General features: G+C 41.2%; 1 protein-coding gene across 4 annotated transcripts in view; it reads left to right on the top strand.

Annotated features, from left to right (window-relative positions):
* The first annotated feature begins 2,269 nt into the window (after window positions 1-2,269).
* Window positions 2,270-12,475, top strand: part of UACA (uveal autoantigen with coiled-coil domains and ankyrin repeats) — a 102,139-nt gene continuing 91,933 nt past the window's right edge. For 2 of the 4 annotated variants that reach the window (XM_063795224.1, XM_063795223.1), the window contains exon 1: window positions 2,333-2,528. Coding sequence is in view for 1 of the 4 variants with exons in the window: in XM_001174957.6 (XP_001174957.1) it covers window positions 2,451-2,528 (78 nt within the window). In the remaining 3 variants the exon portion in view is untranslated. Of the gene's footprint in view, window positions 2,529-5,830; window positions 5,866-12,475 lie in introns of all 4 variants that reach the window. The other 2 variants (XM_063795222.1, XM_001174957.6) reach the window with 2 other exon arrangements.

The following is a 12,475-nucleotide window of genomic DNA, read 5'->3' as shown; positions in this document are numbered from 1 at the left end:
GATGGTAAATGGGTGCTTATCTTAAGCCCAGAGAAAGGAGTTGATTGAGACACAAATATTTGAGCAGGACCATAGCCTCAGATCATTCCATCTGTGTTCACAATAGGGGGAATCCCAATCCTGTGTCACATAAATACATAGAACAAACAACCATAATTTGCTATAGTAGTCAATAAGAATGCATCAATTCATTCAGAAATATTTATTAAACACCTATAACATGCTAAGCATTCTAGGGAATTCAAATATATGTCAGTTATTCCCTAATTTTAAGTAAATTGAAGTCCAGTAATGAAATAAGGTTTGCTCAGCTCATATGTGTTAGTATCATATGAGAGGTATAATTGCTGTAACTATTTGGAGGATGGAGAGATCACTTCCAGTTACTTGATCAGGGAAGGTTCTATAGAGAGGAGGGCACTTGGAAGGGACATACACTTAAAAACAAACTTTTTGTTAAAGCATAACACACACATAAAAGAGAATATATTGCATACAGTACAGGCTCATTGAATTTTCACAATCTGAAAACACTAGATATGTAACCAGCACCCACAGAGAATAGTACAGTATTCCAGAAGCCCCCGACATCCCCTACCAATCACTCTTGGGGGAGTAGGATTTTCTGAGACGAATGTAGACAGACAGAAGATTATTGGGGGAGGGATCAGTATGCATAAAGATGTGGAAATTGAAAGCCATGACCCATGTTTGGAGAATGGGCTGAAGAGTAATTCGCTTGCGGTGTTGGCTAGAGAACAGGGTCGCGTCCACGTTATACAGCTTTAAATGCCAAGAATTAGATTTTATTCATTAGCTGCTGAAGGCTTTTGAGCAAGAGGATTATTTTTGTAAGACTTATTGATGATGGCTGATAATTTATTGGTGATGGGACAATTAAGAGACTGAAGGTTGAGAGACTGGCTAGGAAGCTTCTGTAATAATAGTCCGGGTATGAGGTAATTTTGGCTCTGCAGTGGCAGTGAGAACAGAATAACTGACCATACACAGACACTTTAAAGAGCCAACAAGAACTAAATGACTGGAGATCTAGAGGAAGGGGGAGGAATCAAAGAAAATTTTCTTCCAAAGATCTAATCAAGATGAAATTTAATAATATTTTTGGGTAGTTAGTTGTTATTTACTTGTTGTATAGGGTTAACACAGTCTTTGAATGCTGTCTCTCCAAGAAATTCTGAAAACTTTCTTACAGTATTTGAAGAAAACCTTGCATTACTATAAAGAAACTCTAAAGAGAGCAACTGACCTTTCAGACAAAAAAGAGTCCTTTGTTAGTCAGAAAATGTGGACCGTTTGTCTTTTCAAATGGATGCATGCTACGATAAACGTTTTGCTGGGGGGAAAAATGACTCCAAAGAAGACTTTTGAAGATGTCACACGAACAGCAAATTATTGGGTGCTGAGCACCTTCCTGTTTCTTCATCCTCTTAAGTAATTTTTACTAACCCAGATTTCTAGGTAAGATGATTTAACTTCATCGTATACGTTTACATGTAATGTGTTTCTACAGAAAACAAAAAACCTTTTTGAAGAAAAAAGGGCGTAACTTTTTTTGACAACTTAAATCACTGGCTGTGGGAGTCATTTTTAATTGATGGCACCTCTTCTCCTCCCTCCCGCCCCGCCCCCATTCCGTCCCTTTGCTTCCAATACGGCGAATTCTTCACTCAACAAATAATCGAGCACGTAACTTGTACTGTAACTTACTATAACGTCTTTCAAGGTCTTTCTTAACTGTACGTTTTTCTGCACAATCAGCACCTTATTTCTTAGAGACTGTTTATTTCTGGAATTTTTGATGCGTGTGGTGGTTTCCAGGCACCAGGATTTGGTAGTAAAACAAGAGACTGAAAAGAAGTTGCTCCTGAAAGCTGTTCTATGTGCAGGTAACCAAGAGTCATTTCTAAGACCAGACGGAAGGGAAGGAACTTTACTTGGTAAAGAGCGCGTGGGTGGAAAGAGGAGGGGAGTCCGGGAAGATGAGAGGTGGCAAAGGCGGGACCCCGTGCTCTCTCTAGATCTTAAGCTCCGGGTGGGCGGGCGCCGGTGGCCTGGAGCCCGGCCTGCGCGCATCTCCACGCCTCTGGCCGCCCACCTCCTCCGCCCCTTCCCGGGCTAAAGTTCCCAAACTTTTCCTCCAGCGGGGAGAGGAAGGGTGTTACTCAGTTTAAAAGGGAAGTCCCGCCCCATTCCCGCATTCCGATTGGTCGCGGTTTGCCACGCCCCCGCCAGGGCAGCGGGTCGATTGGCTACGGGAGGGGAGCCCCGCCTCAGGCCCGTCGACGTCTGCTGCCCGGGGCCCCCAGGTGGCGGGCAGGTGGGGCTGGTACAGCCCGCGCCGCCTCTGCTGCAGCCGCTGCTGTCTACTCCTTGCGCGCTGGCACTCTGCAGCCTTTAAGGTTCGCGCAGGGGCCAGGCAGGAGTTAGCCATGAAGAGCCTCAAGTCCCGCCTGAGGAGGCAGGACGTGCCCGGCCCCGCGTCGTCTGGCGCCGCCGCCGCCAGCGCGGTGAGTCCCGCGGCCCGGGCTGCGAGGCGCTCCGCTCCGGGAGCAGCGCAGCCCTCCTTTGCTGGCGAGTTAGCGCGCCGCCTTCCTCTGCTTTTCCTCTGCCAGTTCGGCTTCGGCGGCCCTGGCGACTCCTCTCTGAGGCCGGAGACTCCGTCAGCCCAGAGACCCCGGGGATCCTCCCCGCCGCCGCACCCGAGCCTCTACGGGTCTCTTCCCCACCCCTTTCTCCCAAGCCTCCGAACTTCTGGAAGAAACCTCAGTGCGGCGGTTCTGGCCCCCTCCTCCTAAATCCAAAGTTCCTCAATTGGCACCCCTACTCCGCTCTTTCCGTTGACCCCCCTCGTCGCTCTCCTCTCCCGGCGCTCGCCCTGCTGCCCACGCCCGCTCGGCCGTGTTGGCTCCCCAGTCCCCGGGGCCGGGGCTCGCACCAGGTAGGGCAGGTGGGCAGGGCTGCGCACCCCGCGCCACCGTGCCCGGACTCCGGACCTTCCCCGGGTCTGAGACAGCGTCAAGCCCTGCCGGGCTGGTGGACGTCCCGTGCTGGCCGCTGTCGTTGTCACTGGGAAGTTTGATTCCCCAGCGAGGCAGAGGGAATCGGCTTAGTCGTAAAGACAAAACCCCACAGGGTGGTGACCCTAGAGGTGGTGAAGTTGGGAGGGGTGGTGGTGATGTGGGTTGTGTAAATCGCACCTGTGGGGCGGGATCCGTGCGGGGCGCTTTCGGTGCTGACCTGCAGCGCGGCCTCAGTGTGCGCGCCAAGGAGTAGTCAGGGCCTCTTTAGTTGGCAGGAGAACAGAAATCTTGAAAAACAGCCTGACCGCAGATGTTGTGATTTAGATAATTTGTCACGTTACAAGAATGGCGATATCATCAAAATTCTATATCATTAAAATAAGTGCCACTTACAAAGTCTTGGAAGAGTCGAACGTAAAGGAGTTGTTATGCTCCAACTGCACAGTTACCTAGTTGGGGTAATTAAAATGAACCTTTACAATTCAACGCAGATTTTACCAAAGGATTATATTCTTTTTATCAGAATACTAATTAATCTGCTTCTGCTTTTTTGAGTTAATTCAGAGTTGTGCCTTTCTCTCCACCTATATCGAGGATTATTTTACTTGGACATAAAGGAAATTGTGGAGGAACTAACTAGACTTAAATTCCTATTTCAAAAAAAGAGAGTAGATTCAGATGACATAATCGATGTTCTTTGATAAAGTATGAAGTCGTTTTATAAGCTCATAGAAAACAGATTACTTTGTTTCACTTTTTTTTTTTTAAAAAGTAACAGGCAGAAATGTCATTTAGTGATATTGGAGTTCATTACAGTTAAGATTCTACTTCTGTAATGCAAGTTGTGTTTTTAGCCTTATAGAAGATACAAGTTTCTAGATTTATTAGCTTTGTTTTCCCTGGTTGTGTTTGATTTGCACTAAGGATGTACATCCCACTTGGAGGTTTATATGCCTTAATTTTATCCAGTTTTCTAGAAATGCAGAGTATTTAGTAGGTATTATCAGCATGATAGTTTGCATTTTATGCATTTGGAACATAAAGTGCATATCTCTAAGCTTAAATCTTTAGCACTCAATTGAGCGTTCTATTTTTCTCAAAATGACATAATAAAGATAAACATGATATTAACCTATTTATGTAGAAAAAGCAAACATTTCTGTTTAAATATTAGAATAAATTCTGTACAATTTAAAAATAAAAGCGTAATGAGGAATAAAACTTAGAATGAATTCTGTAAAATTTTAAAATAAAACTGTAGTGATGAATAAAACCAAACCAAGCATTGATAGAATAAAACACATGTACAGGAGAAATAGATCCTTTCTGCTTTTCAATCTATAAACCATAATCCCAGATTTGGTCACATGTATATGTATTTATTGTATGATTGGGCCACTCTTTTTTTTCTTTTTGCCTTTAAAAACAGTTATTTTTTGAATAGGTAATATAGCACATGGTTTAATATTGGAAAGGAATAAAAATATTTACAACAAAATATCGACACCGTGTTTCCCTAACCCCTGCTTCAGCCACCCTGCCCCCACTTCCTGAGGCCACTGATGATACAGTTGCTTGCATGTTCCTCCAGAGAGAGCTTAGCATATACAAGCAAATATGAATATAGTCACCCTTTATAGAAATGCTAGCACACTGTAGCTGCTGTTTCATATCTTGGCCTTTTTTTTTTAAAACTGTAAATAGAGCCTCCCCATTCATATCTTTTGCTGTAATGTACAATTCTGTGATTAATATTCATATTTCAAGTGTGTGTCTGTACCTGTAGGATTAATTCCTAAAAGTGAATTGCTGGGTTAAAGGATATGTGCATTTGTAATTTTGAAGGATATTGTCAAGTTTCCTTTCATGCATCATGGAACCAACATATGAGAAATGTTTTCCAAGCTTTTAATAGAAGTCTGTTCAAAGTTTTTGACCTTTGCTAGCCTGATAGGTAAGAACAGTTTATCCTTTCCATTTTTCTTTTTCTGTTTTTTTTTTTTTTTTTTTGAGACGGAGTCTCGCTCTGTCGCCAGGCTGGAGTGCAATGGGACCATCTCGGCTCATTGCAACCTCCGCCTCCCAGGTTCAAGTGATTCTCCTGCCTCAGCCTCCTGAGTAGCTGGGACTACAGGCGTGCACCACCATGCCCGGCTAATTTTTGTATTTTTAGTAGAGACAGGGTTTCACCATGTTGTCCAGGATGGTCTCAATCTCTTGACCTTGTGATCCACCCGCCTCGGCCTCCCAAAGTGCTGGGATTACAGGCGTGAGCCACTGCGCCTGGCCTATCCTTTCCATTTTTCTATTGGGTTGTCGATATTTTTCCCTATTCATTTGTATATACTTTATATCAGGGAAATTAGCCCTTTTCATATGAATAATAATATTTCTTAATTGGCTATTTGTCTTAAGACATTTTTATGGTGGCATTTGCTGTGCAGAGAAGGTGGTTATTTTTATACAATTGAATTTATAACCTTTTATGATTTTTAGGTTTATGTAATATCTTGGCCTTTCCGCTCTGCGATATTTAATATTAAACAACCCCCCTCCCCAACTTTCTTCTAGTTTTTTTTCTTTTTTTACATTTAAGTCTTTGATACATAAGATACTTGTTATGGTGTAAAGTACATCTTTCTTCTCTTTCCTCTATGGGTACTTAATTTGGGTCTTAAACTGTTCATTTAATTATTTTGGAAATAGTCACTATTTACTTTGCACAACTTTGATTTGAGATAAAATTTTAAAATGTTTATTTCATAAATAATTTCCTTTGTGTATTTAAGCTTATTATCTGAAGAAGACACAGCAGTAGACTGAGGTATGTGACATATGCAATATTTTATTACATAATATGTGGAATACAGCATATTAGCTTAGCATGCTAAATTAGAATTATGTGCAGATTATGGGCAAAAGTAGTAATTTTAAATATTCTGAATAGTACTATTGTTATAAATATGCCAATGAATTTAGAGTTTACTAAATGGGAATGTTTGTACACATATAAATGTAGTTCACAATTACAAATTCTGGATAAACTACATTTGTGGATTAGTCCTTTACTAGCAAATCTGGAGATGGCTGCATCTGTTAACCATAAATGAAGAGTGTTTTTATTGTTACATTTATTATTTATTTATTTATTTTTCGAGATGGAGTTTCACTCTTGTTGCCCAGGCAGCAGTGCAATGACGTGATATCGGCTCACTGCAACCTCTGCCTCCCAGGTTCAAGCAATTCTCCTGCCTCAGCCTCCCAAGTAGCTGGGATTACAGGCACTTGCCACCATGCCCGGCTCATTTTGTATTTTAGTAGAGAGGTGGTTTCACCACATTGGCCAGGCTGGTCTCAAACTTCTGACCTCAGGTGATCCGCCCACCTTGGCCTCCCAAAGTGCTGGGATTACAAGCATGAGCCACCGTGCCCAGCCTGTTACATTTATTTTTAATCACTTATTAAGTTGGAGCTTTGGATTTCTAAAAGGGATAATTAGATGACTATAAATACTGTACCAGATCTGGTTAATTGTGTGTTCAGTTATATGTATAGTGAGAATATGCTTGTTCCATTTTCACCTAGTTTAGGAAATTTAATATAAATTAAGGGACTGTAATTCCAGAAGTAGTAGAAGTGCTGCAAACAAATATTGTAAGCAGACATTTTAGAAGGGGATTCCACTTTAAATTGGATTGCTTGAGCCCAGGAGTTCGAGACCCGCCTGGGCAACGTGGTGAAATCCTATCTCCACAAAAAATACAAGATTAGCCCGACGTGATGGTGCATGCCTGTGGTCCTAGCTGCCTGGGAGGCTGAGGTGAGGGGATCACTTGGGCCCAGGAGGTCAAGGCTGCAGTGAACTGTGACTCCAGCCTGGGTGATAGAGGGAAACCCTGTCTCCAAAAACAAACAAACAAAAAGTCGTAGCAGAGTACTTTGATTGTAGAAGTAATCTCTGACCTGAGAGGTTCTGTAGTGATTATTTTTGCTGCCTTTTCTCTAGGCTGCTCTTAAAATGGGGCAGTGAATTTTATAAATCAGAACTAAATATGTTTTAAAGCATCTTGCTATAATGCCTCAGCACTGCGAAAAAATACTGGTATTTCTAAAAGAATTTAGAGTTACAAATATAGCAACTGAAAAAAATCTTCAAAAACATTTTCTGTTTCCACTAATAACATTAGTTTGAGATGTTTAGAAAGCATAAAGGATTAAACATGATTTTGTTTTAGTTGTTGATTTTGAGAATGAGGGCTTTATGTTTTCCACTGAGGGATTTGGGTGCATTTGAAAAGATCTTAATGTTATTCTCATAACAGCGACTTTTGGGAAATGTAAATAAGATAAGAAATTGTTATGTTTAGTTTAAACTCATGATACTTAAGCACTGTTTACTCATTGTCATTAACTATTCCAACCTTAAATTAAAAATGCTTACCTTAATTAAAGCTGTATTCAGACAACTTCCTATGGTTATCCCTGCGTTGAATTTCTTGTGCTTCTTGAAGGAGGATTACAATAAAGAAACCCTCCTTTTATAGTTTTTGATTTCAACCCTCACCCTGCAGCAAGTTTATTCAGAACATTATGTTGATTTGAATTGCTGAATTTTATTGTAATACCAAAGCAGAGTGGTTTGGTGGGTCTTTTGGTGCATAATGAGTCCAGGAACTTTAGGTGATGAGTAAAGGATTTTAATTAGTTTTTTAATAAGGATGGTGTAATGATTATATATACTTATGGTGCATCATATGCATTGTTCAAATTAAAAATGATTAGTTCAGGAAGTAGACTTTGCTCAGCAGTTGCCTTATTTAGTTTGGAAAACATTTATGGAACACATAGGCTCAATAATGGATTAATTAGGTCCTCTTCGAAGAAATGGATAATTCCAAGTTGAAAGCAGAAAGTGTGAAGGATGAACTTGGAGTCCCCTTGTCATGCTGGAGTGTAAAGAGGCTGTCAAAGATTAGGACTCTGGAGCCAACTCCAAGAGGCTCTCAGTTGCCCAAAGATGGGACAGTTTGATCATCAGTAAGAATAGCAACTGTAGTGCACTGAAATCCTTAAATCCATGAGTTTGTAATGATGACCAAAAAAATAAAAACAACTCTTGACTTTTGGAGGATGCTAGGAAAGTGATGCATTCTTTCAAGATCAGGAAAATAAAGGGAAATAATAAAACATTTATTGTGCATTTCCTGTGAGAACTGTATCTCAAGGTAGCCAAATAGCTGATAAGAGGAAGTGTCTGTTTTAGGTGTACTTTACTGCCACTAATAGATGAAGAAGGGATGATGTAATTAGTATATCATGTATTCTGTCCCAGCTAATATATGAAGAAGGGGTGATAGAGTTAGTATATCATAACTTTACAGCTCCTAATGAATTAATGAATCTAGAGTCTATAGACATGATTATCAGAGGCTACTAATGTCTCAAAAAGAAAGACAAGCTGGCATAATATATCTTGTGGTGGAAATACTTATTACCACCTATTAATAGTCTTGCCAAAATAATCACCCTTTAGCTATAACCATGATTTTGATTATTGTCATACAGGGAACAAAGGAAGATAGGGATGCAATCAGCAAAATTCTGATTGTGGAAATCTATGGAAAAATGAAATGGTTTCTTAAAAATTATAAATTGTAAGAAAAGGAAAAAGAGGAGAAACCTGTGGATTACAAGAGATTTAAGAGATTAAAATACATACTAGCCAATTGCCGTGATGGACTTTATTTAGATCCTGATTAACTACTTGTAAAAAGTAAAAGTTTATGAAACAATCGAGGAAATATAATCATCAGCTGGATACTTGATGATATCGCATTATTTGAAACATTTAAATGTGACAGTGGTAGTAATGTGGCTGTGTTTATAAAGAGTCTTTATCCTTCTTTATTTTATTTTTTGGAGATGGAGTCTCACTCTGTTGCCCCGGCTGGAGTGCAGTGGTGTGATCTCTGCTCACTGCAACCTCCGCCTCCCGGGTTCAAGTGATTCTCCTGGCTCAGCCTACCGAGTAGTTGGGATTACAGCTGCCCGCCACCATGCCTGGCTAAGTTTTGTATTTTTGGTAGAGACAGGGTTTTGCCATGTTGGCCAGGCTGGTGTTGAACTCCTGACCTCAGGTGATCCACCTGCCTTGGCCTCCCAACGTGCTGGGATTACAGGCATGAGCCACCTCGCCCGGCTGAGTCTTTATCTTTCAAAGAAATATTTTGGAGTCTGGGATTTCCTTCAAAATAATCTTTGGGTGGGTGGGGATAGTAAGTTGGGGGTATAGTTGCAATAGGATTGGTCTTGAGTTAGTAACTGCATTTGGGGCTGGGTACAGTGGCTCATGCCTGTAATCTCAGCACTTTGGGAGGCCGAGGTGGGCAGATCACTTGAGGTCAGGAGTTCGAGACCAGCCTGGCCAACATGGTAAAACCTTGTCTCTACTAAAAGTACAAAAATTAGCTGGGCATGGTCATTTGTAGTCTCAGCTACTTGGGAGGCTGAGGCAGGAGAATTGCTTGAACCTGGGAGGCGGAGGTTGCAGTGAGCTGAGATCATGCCATTGCACTCCAACCTGGGCAACAGAGCAAGACTCCATCTCAAAAAAAAAAAAAAAAATTGCGGCTGGGTGGTTCATGATGCTTATTCACTTTTGTGATACTGTTGTATTTAGCGTATGTCCTAAAATTTCTGTACTGTAATTAGAAAGAGCTAGTCACAGCCTTCAAGAATTTTAAGAGCTAGATATAAAAAATAAATGAATATGGCATGTTAAGAGTTATAATAGAAGTCGGTATAAATTGCTGTGGGGGCACAAAGAGTGTAGAGTGAGCCCATAAAAAGGTTGAAAGGTAGAGTGTGAGCTTGGGCCAGAAAGACAATTTCAGTGGCTTTCCAAGCAAAAGAAGAGCAAATGCAGTGGTATGGAGCTGTGAAATTATACAGCTGAGGGAGCATCAGATTTGGAAACTAATTCTGGTTTTATGGTAGAGGATGGCACAGATGAGGCATAGACAAATCTTCAAATAAGAATTCTATTGAAAATAGGGAGTTAGAGGGCGTGCAGCTTGGGGATTGTGGTAAAGGAAGGTTTTCATTCATTCTTTTTTTTTTTTTTATTTTTGAGAATAAGTCTCCCTCTTGTCGCTCAGGCTGGAGTGCAGTGGCGCAATCTTGGCCCACTGCAACCTCTGCCTCTCGGGTTCAAGCGATTCTCTTGCCTCAGCCTCCCGAGTAGCTGGTACTACAGGCTCTTGTCACCATGCCTGGCTAAGTTTTGTGTTTTTAGTAGAGATGGGGTTTCACCATGTTTGCCAGGCTGGTCTTGTACTCCTGACCTCGGGCGATCCACCCACCTCGGCCTCCCTAATTGTTGAGATTACAGGCGTGAGCCACTGCCCCCGGCCTCATTCATTTTTTTTTTTAACCTTGAATTAAAATTTAAATTACTTGACAAGTTTAAATCACTGTTTAGAGAGAACTGACTAGTCATGAAAATTTCATCTTCAGAAATTATCCTATTAGTGAGTTTATAAGTTCATCTTTCTGCTTCTCCCTTCCTCTCTTGAATTAGCTAATAGCCAGCAAAATTTTGATTTTATCAGCCCTATTTAACTTATGTTTGTATCTTTGGTAAACTAGATCCAAGAATAATAGATTTGAACGTTATAACATGTATTGTTTCATCACTATCATATGGAAACTTTTACTGTCCTGTTACAGTTTTGCAAATGTTTGTCCTGCCACCTAAAGGATACAGCATATTATTGAAATTTCCACCTGCACGTGCTTATTTATGCAAAGGAAGTCAAATTGATTTCTGTGGGGAATTTGCCTAAAAATGGATGGTTGAAATGCGCTGCCTGAAATTATAAATGGAACAATAGGATATAATACTCATTGCCTTATTTTCCTTAATCATAATACAATTAAAAGCTTTATATAGCTTTTATATCGTTAGAAAAGATAATGTCTCTTCCAGGCTTAAAAATGTAGCCCCAAAACACAAGAATAAATTGGATTGTTTGTAGTCACACAAACAGTTTTGTCTGTTGGCTTTGTTTTATTGTCAGAAATCCTAAATATTGTTGACATTGACTTATTTTCAAATGATACAGTCTCCAAGATGATATGCAGAAGATGAACTGATGTAGCTGAGTGACCAAAGGCACTGGCAAAGGATCGATGAGTTGTATTTTTATACAGATGCTCCTTGACTTATTATGGGGTTATGTCTTGGTAAACCCAGTTTAAGTTGAAAATATTGTAAGTTGAAATGCATTTAAGACACCTAACCTACACAACATCATAGCTTAGCCTAACCTTCTTTAAACATGCTCAGAACACTTAGCCTCCAGTTGGGCAAAATCATCTAACACAAAGCCTATTTTATAAGAAAGTATTGAATATCTCATGAATTCAATACTGAATACTCTATTGAAAGTGAAAAAACAGAATAGTTGTATGGGTACTCAAAGTATGTACAGTTTCTGCTGAATGCATGTAGCTTTTGTACTGTTGTAAAGTCAAAAAATCCTAAGTCTAACCATCATAAGTTGGGGACTGTCTGTAATTGAATGGGACCTGGCCAGGTATCCTTGAGAGAGCGCAGGTGAATGTCTCAACCAGTTAGGATAAATGACTGTCCCACAAAAGTCATACATGTTCATTGTAGAAAACCAAATATAGGCTGGGCGTAGTGGCTCACGCCTGTAATCCCAGCACTTTGGAAGGCCGAGGTGGGCGGATCACTTGGGGTCAGGAGTTCGAAACCAGCCTGGGCAACATGATGAAACCCTGTCTCCACTAAAAATACAAAAATTAGCCAGGCATGGTGGCGCGTGCCTGTAATCCCACCTACTCGGGAGGCTGAGGCAGGAGAATTGCTTGAACCTGGGAGGCAGAGTTTGCAGTCAGCTGAGATTGAGCCATTGCACTCTGCACTCCAGCCTGGGTGACAGAGTGAGACTCCATCTCCCCCCTCCACCTCCAAAAAGAAAACCAAATATAGTTGATAACTAGAACCAAATAGAACCAATCGCCCCATTAACTATGCCATAAACCACTGATTCTCTTTTTTAAAATGCTGTACAGGCTCATGCCTGTAATCCCAGCACTTATGAGGCCAAGGTGGGAGGATCACTTGAACCTGGGGGTTTGAGACCAGCCTGGGCAACATAGTAAGACCCTGTCTCTACCCCCCACCCCACCCCCAAAAAAATAGCCAGGCATGGTGGTGCACACTTGTAGTCACAGCTACTTAGGGGGCTGAGGCAGGAGGATCACTTGAGCCCAGAAGGTTGAGGCTATGGTGAGGTGCAGTTGTGCCACTGTAGCACCTACCTACTCCAGCCTGGGTGACAGAGCTACACCCTGTCTCAAGATAAATAAATAGATAAATATACCATGCTCTCTCTTTGTTATTCACT

This window comes from Pan troglodytes, chromosome 16 (genome assembly GCF_028858775.2).
Source record: "Pan troglodytes isolate AG18354 chromosome 16, NHGRI_mPanTro3-v2.0_pri, whole genome shotgun sequence".
NCBI lineage: Eukaryota > Metazoa > Chordata > Mammalia > Primates > Hominidae > Pan > Pan troglodytes.
The sequence above is the reverse complement of the archived record's forward strand: the minus strand, read 5'-3'. Positions and strand labels throughout refer to the sequence as shown.